General features: G+C 43.2%; 1 protein-coding gene across 5 annotated transcripts in view; it reads right to left on the minus strand.

Moving 5' to 3' along the window:
- WRN (WRN RecQ like helicase) overlaps positions 1–13,328 on the minus strand; it is a 39,803-nt gene extending 26,475 nt beyond the window's left edge. For 2 of the 5 annotated variants that reach the window (XM_072037128.1, XM_072037127.1), the window contains exons 1-11: positions 13,104–13,327; positions 12,889–12,995; positions 12,253–12,398; positions 9,904–10,052; positions 8,043–8,192; positions 6,036–6,108; positions 4,049–4,157; positions 3,054–3,471; positions 2,291–2,371; positions 1,365–1,512; positions 506–581 (exon numbers count right to left, since the gene is read on the minus strand). In XM_072037128.1, coding sequence (XP_071893229.1) covers positions 506–581; positions 1,365–1,512; positions 2,291–2,371; positions 3,054–3,471; positions 4,049–4,157; positions 6,036–6,108; positions 8,043–8,192; positions 9,904–10,052; positions 12,253–12,398; positions 12,889–12,995; positions 13,104–13,184 — 1,538 coding nt within the window. In that variant the 5' untranslated portion in view covers positions 13,185–13,327. Of the gene's footprint in view, positions 1–505; positions 582–1,364; positions 1,513–2,290; positions 2,372–3,053; positions 3,472–4,048; positions 4,158–6,035; positions 6,109–8,042; positions 8,193–9,903; positions 10,053–11,208; positions 11,639–12,252; positions 12,399–12,888; positions 12,996–13,103 lie in introns of those variants that run through there. The other 3 variants (XM_038177866.2, XM_072037131.1, XM_072037129.1) reach the window with 3 other exon arrangements.
- Between the last annotated feature and the right edge of the window lie 153 nt (positions 13,329–13,481).

Genomic DNA, 13,481 nt, shown 5'->3' on the forward strand with positions numbered 1-13,481 from the left:
TGTGTTGAAGAAACCCTTTTAGCTGCCTGATAGTTTCCTCTTTGCATGCTGCAACCAGTGTTTATTCTATGGCAGGTGGTTCCACCAGTGTTACAATGGGGATCTCTAATAAGACTTGGGCAATCAGCATTAGAGACAGACAGAAGCCCACCCCTCCTTAACTAGAGCCACACAAAGATAAACTTCCTTAGCATGTTTATCATACAGAGAACATCTGTGCAAGCTTACTGTGTTTGTTCTCTGAAATACCTGAGCTAGACCTGGTACAAAAACATTTGATCACTATCGGTTCGCCAACAGCATAGTCAAGAAACTCATCCCCTGTTATAAAAGTACAGTGCTGCAGTTAGCATTCCATGAGCTTGTTTTGATATTTCACTGTGGCAAACGCTGCTTTTCCTAGGAATTTTGCACAGGTCCAAGTTTGTTAATGGTTCTTAAATTAGTAATAAAAGCTATTCTGAATTGAAAGAGAGGAAAGAAAGCAAATTGAAAACATACTTACGGTTTAAAAGAAGAATGCCCAAAATAAGTCTTCAGACACGTGACCTGGATTTCACTAGGTACGGGCAGCAACGGATCTTTAGTGAGAGAAACAAAGACTTGTATGTGATCATCTTTTAAAGAGACAAAGCTTTGTCTTGACAGACAGTCACGGTTAGTGAGCCCAGGGCCTAAGATTTGGAAAATTCCAGTAGAAAGAGATAGCAAGTTTGAAGATATTTACAGGCTAAAATAGAGGATTGAAAGAGAAACAGACAGATTGCTCAGAGACCCAGCATGAACGAGAGCATATGGCTTTATTAATGAGATAATAAAGCAATAGACACTGTAAGGCATAGCTACGTTACTCGGAATGTGTTCAGAAGATGTAATAGAGATGTTTTGCTACGCATCCCTTTTAATACCTCACTGAAGTCACGCTATTTAATGCCTGATGCTGCAATTTGCTAAAAAAGTCATGGTCTGAAGATGTCAGATGGGGAAGAACCTAATCTTACAGCAAACACAGAAGAAACATGCTCAAAATGTCCATTGGAATTTATGATTAATATTCAACAGTAGAAGGCATTACTCTTCCACCTCGTATTTGTTTGCTGGGCAGGCACACATCCCCTGTAACAGTCTGTCAGGCAATTGTTTAGAGAGATGAAGAGACAGCCTACAGATCATGGCACAAATCTATGCTTCGACAAGGATGCCTTTAAGTTTTCACCTTGAAACATCATCAAGTATTCCTTTAATAATCCAGATCAGCTTTTAATTTCTGTTTCAAGAAATCAAGCACAAAATATTACACACCTGACTCTAGTGATTTTTTTTTCTTTCCTTCCTTCAATCCTGCACTGTGATTTAAAACATACCCCAACATTCCTCTTCCTCTTCTTCAATGCCTTCATCTTCATCTCCATCTGGTGCAACGTTCAATTCTGGGTCATCTGGAGTTTTCCTGGCTCTGCTGGACTCATTTTCAGTCAAAATCTCTTTAGGTTTGTCTACATCTTCTAAAGACTGAGAGTTCATAAGAATAAGTTAATTCAGTACACAAAAGGGTAAAAACAATGCGTGCCTGAGGTAATAAGACATTGGGGCACATGAACTGTAATCTAATTACAGCACAGAAGATGGACATGCAGCACAGATCCATCTAAAAAGAGACTCAGTCCTTCCCTACAAGAAAATTCATAATTTTTGTCCCCAAATCTTTGAATCTTGCTTCTTACTTAGCATGTGTGTTAAGTTCATGAACACCTGTGACTGCTCTAATGAAATTCATCAATTCACTTGAAATACATGAACTCTTTGGGATGCAGACAAGAAACAGTGGAAAGAGGCAAAATACCTAAATCACCATCTTAGAAAAAATAAACAACATTACACAAGTAAAACACTTAAGAGGCCTGCAAAACATACAGAGATGAAGCAGCCTGTCTGACTACCCAGATTAGCAGTATCTATAGAGCAAAAACCACTCTCTCAGATCAGCCTCTTAGACAAGGGTTTGAACACAACAACAAAACAGGTGATGAATGATGATCTACAAAGGTGTGGGAAACAGTTGGGTCAAACTGAAGCTGGTACAGCAAAGTTGTAGCAGGATATATGGGATACTGAGATCCTACACTGGTAAACTGAATTCTTCAGGTATCCACACATTCTTCTGCCCAAGTTTTTTGAGCAGTATCTATTTGCTTCATTCCCTCACCTCACTGATGCTATGTTCCACCATGACCTGACACAGAATCATCATTACAAAAGAAAGGAAAATCCAAAACGCTGAGGCACTCACCTTAAGCATCTCCATTTCCAGTTCTTCATCGCTTTCAATGACACAGGAAATATTATGTTTGTTATCTGTGGCACATTCCTCCTAAGAAGAAAACACGTGTATTATTTTTTTTTTTCCTATCAGCGAAGTTATTGCTATTTTTACCTACATCTTCTCAACCTTCTGTACACACTACAAGCTTCCTCTGTATGCTGTTACTTCTTACTAACAAAATAAATAAGCTTGATCTTTAGCTGTGAAGCCCAGTCTATACAAAGCACATCTGGAAAAAAAGTGTTAGAACACTACAAGGCCCTGTAGTAAGAGACAAAAGCAACAGAAGTATCACCAGATGTGGGGAACACTCGGAACATAAAGAAATTATAATCAGATTAAGAGGCATCGATCCACGTTAAGCAGTCACTAGAAAGACTGCCATTCAGAGAGCCCTTAAATATCTGCTTTTTATTTATGACCAAGGTGGGGATGTTGAAGTGCAGAATCTGTCCCCACTCAGCAGGAACTTCATATCACATTTTACTGGCACCAGCAAGAGGAAAGCTAATCAGAACATCTAGAGTTCCTGCATTCAGCACTAATCCTCCCAACTGCATGCCTAAAGGGCAGCTCGGTGCTTGACTACCTCCACAAACACTTTCTTTCCACTAGCCCACTTTAATCTTCTCTCATCTCAGCAAGAACTTTTAAAAGTCTTGTGGGAAAGGAAGAGTGAGATCACTTCCTCCAGTGAGCGTCCATGATTAACAAGGTCCTCTCTCATTACCTCAGGCATGGCATTGTTGAGATACTCTTCTGCAGCCTGATGTTCCAACATCTGAAGTTCTTGCTCAGTAATGTCCAGTGACATGAAGTCATTTCTGTCTGCTCTGTCCTTAGAGCCAGCTGCTTCTTCCCAGTCTCCCACAGCAGTGTTACCTCTCTCTGCTTCTCCTTCATCAATATCTCCCTCCCAGAGGCCAGCTAGCGTAGCATCAGAGCACATGTTGATGTCACCTTCAAGTTTTTTAGCAAGTTCACGCATTTCAACTTTTTGTGCTTCAGCACTTGCTGATTCCACTTCAAGTTTTGTTGGAGCTTCACCACAGCTCCTCTCCAGTACAGAAGGGGAACATGAAGCAGCAAGCAGAGTGCTTCGTAAGGCTTTTATGTTCTCTGAAATGTCAGCTAGTATTTCTGCAGCCCTGGAAGTTAAAACAATAAAATTAAACAAAAATTGTAAAGATAATGGTAAACGGTAAGAGGTAAAATACATGCTAGCCACCAAATAGAACTGAAGATTCTGAAGTATTGTTTCTCCAGGTAAATTATGTCCAAAATTTCACTTACAAAAGCTCATCGTACAACTGCAACTGGTATCCAACTTTCAGAGGAAAGATCCAATTTTTTAACACAGAAGAAAGCCTACAAGATTCCCTACGCGTAGTGTTTGTAGTATCGCCATGCAGTAAGGCTCCAGACTTATAATTAGTCATGTGAGAGACTGTAGTTTCTATTAAAAACGTCTTGCTGTGCATTTCAGCAAGAAAATAAACATATTAGCAAAGTTCGATGTCAAATCTATTGCAATAAACATCAGGGAGCATCTGTGTTCTGCTGTATCTATATGTAAAGGCAAAGGTTCCCACCAAGTGAACTGTGCTTTGCATTTTTTTATTGAAAAAGAATGCAAAGGTAACAGCTACAGCTGCCAACACATTTTGTTGTACTGAACCTCAGCATACGAGCCCAAAACAGCAGTCGGGGTGACAGAAGCCTGACCTCTGCAAGCTTCCAGGTTGTCCAGATGAATCAGGGATCCGAGAAGCCAGGTACACCATCTCTTCAGCTAGTGAGCCCAGGTGCTCCTTCACGTCATCTGACACGTTACCTACAGGAAGCACCAGCACAGTTACTCCACAGTCTCTCAGGTTTAACAGCTACGCACACAGGTACTCAAACTCATCTGTACTTCCACAAGCTAACAAGACAGATGTTTCCAGTGCTTAAAAGTGTAGCATAGTGAGGCATGTCAAAGCTTCCACGTCCTTCAGCAGCACACCCCTTCCAGCAGCCCGCTACACATGCTGATGGGAAGAGGACACAGAACAGGACTGGTATAAATTGATCACTGTTCAGGCTCCATCCCACTCGGCTGCTGCTTTCTGGAAGCTGGAGGGCACGCTGGGGGAGAATCAATCTGTCTGAACTTTCTTCCACGACCTTGTCTAGCTGATTCCTGAATCTGCTTGCACTCCTCACTTTTGCAACTTCCACAGCACGGCGTATCCACGTGAGATACACTCCTCACGCCTGAGCTGCACTTTCACCTGAAACCTCTTGGCTGTTGGAGTTGTAGGGAACTGTAACTCAGCGTACCACATCCATCAGCCACAGATCACTCACTGTGGTGAGTTTTTGGTTGGTTGGTTAAAGACTTTCAGTCTCCTCTCTCCACCCCCAGCCAAACCCTGGATGCACAGACACGTTCTGCTTACTGCCTGCCAGTGTTCACAGAAATGCACAGGGCTACTTGGTGTGTTTTTAAGACACAGTTCAAATTATTCAATATGCACCTTTTGCACAGCTGGAAACTACTGTCCTACTGACAGAAAGTTAATAATTGGACTGCATGGACAACCCTCATGACTGCTAACATAAGGTAACAGTCTAGCTTTTAACAGCTTCTCAAATGAAGAAACTCGACTTTTTTGCACAGACATTAACTCAGTACCACCCCTCTAGTCATGGGCCACTATTTTTCACACACAGACTGCACGAGTCTCCCCTTTTCTCCCAACTAGACCTTCAATATCAGGCAGCTGGGAGCAGCTCAGTCACATTGCGTCAGAGACCATTACTCAAATAAATCAGCAGAGACTCACAAATAAATTTGTTTGGTGTTCTTGTTGTTCACCTGTGGGCTTTTGTTCACTTTTGTTTTCACAAAAGCGATGCATCTGTGTTGAACAGATAGCTATTTCCTTTGCATGAGCATTTTAGGACTTGCAATATCAGTAACAAAAGAATCCAGATGTTTAGTGTAACATCACTCCTGGGCCCTTTTCTCATGGAAAAGTTTTTCCCATAGGTTTCAGATATCAGTCCCACTAAAGCAGCTAACACTGACATGCTGACTAAACTGAAGCCAAAAATTGCACCTCGTAAAAGGAACAGTACTGATGTCTTTGAGAGACAAGAACTCAGACAGTACCATAAGGAAACAATTTTTTCCCTTTTTGTGCCATAAACTATAAGCAATATTCAGTCTTCCTTATGAATCACGTAACAGAAGGAAAACCAAAATTTTAGAATCACTTTTCTGATCAAGTAAATAGAGCTGAGTTGTTCTGAAAAAAAAAAAAAAAAAAAAAAAAGGGCCCTATTTATATACATCTAGAAAAGTGTTACTTAATAACATGTATTTATTTTGTGGTCTTTTTTCTTCTTAAATTAGATTTTCCTCCGTGGGTCAGCAGAATTGACAGCAACTCACTGAAGTGTTTCCAAAACCAAACTGGAATGACAGCAGGAATTCTTAGCATCTCCTCATGCTGCAGAAACAAATGACATACCCAGGCTGCACTCCCACGTCAGTGTGGAATAGTGCGAGTATGGTAACACAGGTCACCAAAGAACCTTTACAATCTGCATTCTCTGGAAGCTGTCTCTAACCTCCAAGAAGCCAGAAAATTGTGATACTAAAATACTATGAAAAAAAGCCATTGGGAAATGGAATACATTCTTTATGCTGAAACATGTAATTTACCTCTTCTTTCTCCAAATAATTTCCTGTCGTTGCTATTCATATTTTTCAGTTTTTGATAAATGATGAAGCCAGCCTGCAAAGGAAAGGGAAAAAGATTAATACTTAGTACTCCACAGAGAAACCACATTTTAAACCACGTTTTATCTAAACAAAATTGCCAAGAATTAGTTTGGCAAGCCATGGCGTTAATTCATTGCAAGCATTGTAAATTCTGAGTTCTCAGGCCATGTCATACAACAGTCAATGGTCTCCCTTACTGCCTTGTTAATCACAACCACATTACAGCTTACAGAATGTTTCACAAAGTCAGAGTCCTGACTTTGGTCTGCATCAGAGTGGACACTTGTGACTAGATCCCAGTGTAGTTATCCTATGAAGTTAGCTGCAGATAGAGAGCTCTAAGTACATCGTTCCCAGTCTCACCATCTGCTCCACCTCATTCAGATTTTATGTAATGCTCCAAGAGAATAGTTATGAATCTACTAAGATTCTGCGTGCTTTATATTTCCCTTGATGTGAATAAGTTCTAGCAGAAGAATGCAGCCTAAAGCCAGCAATGAGCTAATTAGGCTACACGTGTTAATCAAGGCATCTCAAAGAAGAAAGAAACAAGTTACTCCCTCGTGTTTCCCTGTGATGCTCCAAAAGGCAGGCCAGCTGAAGGCAGCACAGCAAGGAAGAGGTTTTGCCTAGAAAACGCTGGTTACAGCTGCTGCACCAGGCAGCTCTGAGGACCAAAAATAGAGCCCCTTTTTGGGTTCTGCATCTCCACAGGAGCTAAACACTCCGCAGCTTAATAGTTAACTAGAAAATACTCAATGTTTCTAAATCAGAAAACAGGGAATGCTGTCCTGCTTCCCTTCTTCTATCTGACCTAGTCACAGAACTACAATCCTGAGGGATGAAGAGATTAAGTGCAATATTCAAGCACCACCAAAAAGAAGAATTTTCTCCCAGGAAGCAGGTAGCACCCAGTTGCACATGGCTAAGTCAGAATCCAGAACCAAGGGAAAAGATCTCTCCTTTCAAAATGGTGAAAAAAACAAAACAAAACAAAAACAGACTTCTCCAGAGCTACAATAATTGACATACAGCAGAACCAAGTTGCATTAGCCACTAGAGAAGATTACACTTCTTCAGAGCTGCTCATTAACTTTAACTCGTGTATCATATTCTGCAGGAGCTGAGAAAACTGGATTTTGCTCAATAAGCAGCTCAAAGATGACTAAAAAGCCCCCTCAAAAAAAAAAAATCAGTTGAAAACACTACCAAGCTACAGCAAATACCTGCAAACAAGGGAACCCAGGAAAAATTACCCACGGTTCACTTCTGTAAGTGGTTATTGCACGTAAGAACTCTGTATCAGCTGTGCCACATGTGGGACAGTAACTCTGAAAGACTTCACACAGATAAAATCAACATGATTGCTCCATCAAAATTCACTTTCCTCAGGTGACAGCTTGAAGCCAGTCCAAACGGATAGATTCCTCTGGCATACTTCTCGATGCCCATAGTACTTGGCACGTTGAAAGCACGGCAGAGCTTCCAGAACTGCTTCAGCAACAGGCTTCAACGAAAAGGCAGATTTTGCAACATCATTAAAAAAAAAAAAAAAAAGAGGTGAAGCCCTCACAGAAGGTTCAAGGATGCTGTGAAATTTCGTTCATTTTGTCTGTCTACATTCAATTTTCTGCATGAAACATCCAATGCAGCATACTCTGAGTGACCTCAGTTGCCTGCCTCGATGCTGAGTCAGGCCCAAGCAGCACCACCTTCAGCAGAAATAGATGGCATGACAGTGCTGGATGAACGCTGCAGCTCAAAAAGCAATTTAATACGGACAAGGAATGGGAGAGTAAACAGCATGGCGGTATTTCCACCTCGAAACACCCCATATCCACACTGGACCATGGAGTCTTCCAACGCTGACCAAGTTCTGTCACAGAAGGGTGCTAAAACCAAACAGCACATTAGAAGAGGTATTTGTAGATCTTTTCTTGTACGTACGTAAGCATCTGTGGCTGCATACAGTTTCTGCTCCTCATTGAGTGGAAACTTTTCCCAGTTGCTGCAGCGGACAGTCTTATCTTTCAGAAGCTGCTTCCCAAAAAGGTGTTTTACCAGCCCATTTAGGCTCCATAACTCCTTACACTTCAGCTGGAAAAAAATAAATAAAATAAACTCGTTTAAAGGAGAAAGCAACTGCACTTGTCAAAACGCATTTGCAGAAACAGCAAAGCGTACTTAATACTGCATTAGAAGCAGAGATCTGGATTAGGCAGAATAAACTATCTTCCTAAAAGCACCAATTGTTCTTCAGGCCTAATTCTGGAAGACTCCAGAAACCAGCCTGCCACGCTGCTGTCTCCAATTGCTTCCATAATGTTAGCTGGCGGTCACAGCTGCTACATCCCCTTGCCTCGCCGGGCTCTGAGAGCTTGGGAAGCTTTCTTTCTGACTCCAAGGAGCCAGGACTTGCAGGCACAGCCTCGTGCTATGCCGAGAGTCCCTGCACGCAGCCTGCAGAGCCTAGCAGTGCCTGCAGCAGCGTGGCATTATCAGTTCATCCCCTTCAGTCAGGTATCAAAAGCCTACCCAGTGCTGATTTTAGGTGCCCCCTCCTCTCCCCCTTGCGCTGTGCCGTTACATAAGCTGCTATTCTTTGTTCTCTCAGGCTTCATTTTCAAATTTATTTTTGGACTGTTTTCAGCAAAAGACTTTAAAGCTGCTATCAAAGATCACATCACTTATCTTCATAACAAAATATCCTACGGCTGGGTGCTGGGGGGTGGAATAAGGTGTGGGGATGAATTCTGGAAACTCCAAGTCTGAAAAGGAACAGCTCCTTTTATTGCTCAAGCAAAACAATTTACTCTGCATAGCTTCCAGCCCACAAGGAGCTAAAGCTCAAGGCAACGCAGCCCTGAATGCTGAAGGTACATCACGCCCCTCTCTTCCACCACGATTTGAATACACAGCATCAGAGAAAGGTAGTGGAAGGACTATTCCTTGGCATAAATCTGTGCTCCACCAGGAAACCATGACTGTGGCTGCTATCCTACTGTGCAAAAAAAATACACAGAAGCAAATAGAAGGGCATGGAGAGGCAGACTACAGAAAAACACTGTAGATAGAAAAAAGACAAAACTTTGAGGGCTATGAAAGTAAGAAGTGTGGCAGGATGATTTGGGTGGTAATGAACTTTTCATCCTCTTCCCCTACACGAGTGCAGATTTACCTGCATCAGGTGGTACCTAAGCAGCACCTAGCTACAGCATGATGCGAGATATGCCAGGCACAAGGCTACTTCTGAACAGGGGGTTGTCAGACAGCAGAAGCTGCCCCCAGGTTAGCAGAGGTAGCACCAGCTGCTGAGGCACAGAAAGGAAAATACTTCTGGAGCTCCACCTCCAGATGGAGGACTCCATGGCTTCCTTCCAGAAGCCTCCTTCCAAACAGGCATCAGACCTTCACGGTACTCCAGGGGTTCAGCCTCTACTGGAACACGTATGCCATCGCTAACACACCCCCAGTTTGACACAGCCTGCTGATCTCTGTCACTAAGAAGTAAGAAAAATGCACCCGCAGCTGGATCTAATGAGCTGTGCCTCTTAAATGCAAACAGCGAACAGACCTGGGAGAGGAAAAATACTAAGAACATTCTGGCTTACTGAAATACAATACTTAAATCTGCAGGCTGAGTTCTCTGGAATCGTGATTTATTTATTTTTTTAAAGCTGCATCACCTCTCTGCATTATTCTACAGAACAGGCTTGTATCAGAATTTAACTCCTGCGAAGACAAGGAAATCTCTCATACAGCACATTAACAAGATTCCCTCCCACAACAAAAAGGTTTTAAGCTTTACTTTCTCATTAGCAACGTCAGCCAGCTCCACAAAGCTCTTCAGCTTGATTTCAAAGTCACTCATCAGCTTCCATTGATCTCCCTCAATTCCTACGCCAACCTTTTTAATTGTTTCATCTTCGAGCAGTCTTTTGAGTCCCTTGGGAAAACCTAAAATAGATTAAGCCCAAACATGAGAAACTAGATACTGGAAGATGCCAGATAGTCTAATGGAAATGACAAAGTCTAGCACAGAGGCCACCTGCAGAAACCTGTGCTTTTGGAGGAAAAGCTCAAAAACTTGCTAGGCAAATTCATTCTGTATCTGAAAACAAATTAGAGTAAAAAAAAAAAAAAAAAAAAGAGAGAGACAACCTTATTCCACTCGTCTTACTGATCCTAAAACCACGTAACAACAAAAAGGCAACTCCTTTAGCAGAGGAAAAAAATATTTCAATCCTTAGAATTGCATGCTTGTCACACCAAATGCAGTGCTATTTTGCTGTTTTCCACAGGATTTTATTTCCTAGCACTTGGAAAATAGAATTAACCGACCACATCCTCCACCAAGACAGGTCAGTCTTGTAAGTAAAAGAAGTTACTTAGCATCTGTGTGCATGCTTACTTATTACATTTTGATTCAGCCCAAGCTGACTGCACAGCAACGCTGGATAAAAGGGTATTTTCAACTTCACAGGCTCAAGTAAGGCACACAGCTCTACTACCTGGTTTGCTACAGGAGTAAACATACAGAGATGCTTCACCTCAAAAAAATGTGGGGAGACTCCTCTGAAGAGGAGATAAATCCAGCTGAGCTGAACACAGGCACACCAGATATGCAGCTGACTTACTGAACGAGGGATTTCCCCTACCTAAAAATATCAGGAAGACCTTGAAAAGGTGGCAACTTCCCAGCAGATGACTTCTGCTCTATTTCTTCCACCTCATTTCTAGAAAAAAAATACTGTATAAACCAGAGCGGTCTAGGTCTAGACTATCCAGAGGCTACAACGTGAGAAGTAGGACACGTTCCACGGAAGGAAAAAGGGTAAAAAAATGGAGAGTTATCAAGAACCTTCATGATCAAAACATATTGAAACTTCATCCTTTACAGGATGTGTTTATACACAGTCCAGCAACTCTTCATTCTCTTTCCCACAGGAGGAAGTTTGTTTCTTTTTAAACAAAAACAAAAACAACAGAAGTAATAAGCCTTGTCCAACTCAATGATTCTGCAGTCTTTTTTTTTTTTTTTTTTTAAAAAAAGTCAAATATTCGGAATAAGCAAAAATTGGCTGTGGTTCTTGGCAGAGTGCTGACATCTTACCCAGTTCAAAGTGCATCTCCCTTTGGCATGAACAAAAGCTTTAGAAAACGATTCAGGCAGAAACACCATCTTCTGCTGTTAGGCTCATAGTTAGCAGTAGCACCTACACAACCATGTCTAGGATCGACATCCAAACACACAGCTTCACCCCAAAACCAAAAGTGTTTCAGCTCCTCCTCATGTCTCTTCTTTCCTTGGCTTCTTTTTCTTAAATCTTTCCTTTGTGAGGTTGAAAATAACTGCCTCATGGATTGAATAGCCTCTGGCAATTAAATTTTCCACCTCATTTGCTATAAATGACAAAGGACTGAACACCAACATTTAAATTATCCCTATTACACCTCAGCATGCACACCCCAGGGAAATCAGAGGCATCTCACAGGCATAGTTTCCAGCATTCAAACCAAAGGTTATAAAATTGCAACCTCCTCCCCCCCCCCCCCCCTTTCTTATTTTTCTTATTTGGAAGCTTTTATTCACATCCACTATGAATTCAGACGCTGTTGAACATGCATCCCCCTCTCCGCACAGCTGCATCACACATGTATTCAGTATTCTTCCTGAAAACTAAATGCACAAAATTAGGAAAGAAAGTGTGACGGCCATCGTTTTTGAGGGATTTTGTTACTCGAGTCAAATCAAGAAGAGACACAGCCAGCTAAATTTAGGTTTGGTGTTTATTTTGGCAGCAAAAAGAAGAAAGCTCATTATCTGAGCAGTTTTCAAAACAGTATTAAGACTCTTTCCCAGAACAGAAAAAAAAAATAATAATCCTTAGGTAAAATTCTCTTACCCTGCTCAGAAGCCACAGGGCCACATGCTAGAACACCACCCAAACCTTGGCCTAAGGACCCCTTAATACCTGAGGAGTGATCAGTGAATAAAGTAAAGCCCTGTATTGTAAGCATCACTGTGAAGAAGACGGATGGATTTTTTTCCAACTATCAGAGTGAAATAGGCTGCAGCTCAAGGCTAAAGTTCAGACCAAATCACAAGAAACAGAAGAGAGGTCACGCCCTGGCAGGAGCAGAGGAAGTACAGTACCTGACATGGAAGAGACGTGGAACAAGTAGCATTTTTCCTCGGTTACACACAGCTGTATGACAGCTATTTTTGCCATCTTTCCTTTGGTGTACGACGGTGGCCATTCAATATCAAATCCAACAGCAGCCCCACATGATAAAGTTTGCCTGAAAAGACACCAGCACTCCTCACGTTTAACTGCTCTCCTACCAGCACCTGGAACATCAGGACTGGGTCACCTCACATAAGGACAATTAAGGGAATGGCAGCCAGCACATTTTTTTCCTTTTATATGCATAAGGCACAAAAACCATTTTAATATTAAGGGCTGAAATTCCTGCTGCTTTCTTTCTTGTGCAAGTTCCATACAGAGCTCTTCCCCCCCCCCCAGTAACATTCTAAATAAGAATGGGGCGGAAATATATTTACTTGCATGATAAAATACTGCTTCCTCCCCCCAAATTTACACTCCCAATTACGAATTAACTTTATTTATTACAGCTTTGTGCTGGCAGCTGATAAGGAGGACGCGTAGAGCAGCCCGGCTGTTTTATCAGGCCGCAGCACGCACCCAGCAAGGCGCAGCGTGCAGAGGAGCACGGCTCCCTTCCCAGCGAGGAGGGGGCACCCCAAGGAAGCGGGGGGACGAGCTGGCACCTGATATCCTCCGAGAGCAGGGAGCAGTCGCTGGCCTCGTGGCTGTACACGATGGAGCCGCAGAACTCCAGGAAGGGCAGCCCGTCCTCCAGGAGGCTCCTGCGCTGCTGCACGACACAATTGCACGGGGTTTTTGGCAGAGGCGCTGTGAGGGCGCTGCGTGCCCGTGCTGTGGGGTGTTGCTGCCCCCCGTGCTCACCGCCCCGCACCCCTACCTCCGCGCCGCCCGCCTGGCTGCTGGGCGCACGCATCCACTGCGGGTACTTCTCCCGCCCGGCGGCGCCCCACGGCTCCATGGCGCTCACTCCTCCCGCATTTCACTTTAAAAATAAAAAAAAAAAAGACAAATACCACAAAAACCCCTCAGGGCCCGAAGCAGCGCGCAGCGCGCACCTCCCCCCTCAGCCCCACCACCCGCCTCTGCCGGCTCGCTCAGTGACGTCACGCCGCGGCGCGCGCCTCACGCATCACTCACCCCCCCCCCTCCATTCCCTCCCCGCGTCCCCCCTCCCTCAGCCCATTGCGAGGTTACCCGAGGTGACGCGCATGCGCGGCGCGGCGGCGGGCGCGGGGCGCTGTGGGTAATGTAGTCC

The sequence above is a fragment of the Anas platyrhynchos genome, chromosome 4 (assembly GCF_047663525.1).
Source record: "Anas platyrhynchos isolate ZD024472 breed Pekin duck chromosome 4, IASCAAS_PekinDuck_T2T, whole genome shotgun sequence".
NCBI classification, from domain to species: Eukaryota; Metazoa; Chordata; class Aves; order Anseriformes; family Anatidae; genus Anas; species Anas platyrhynchos.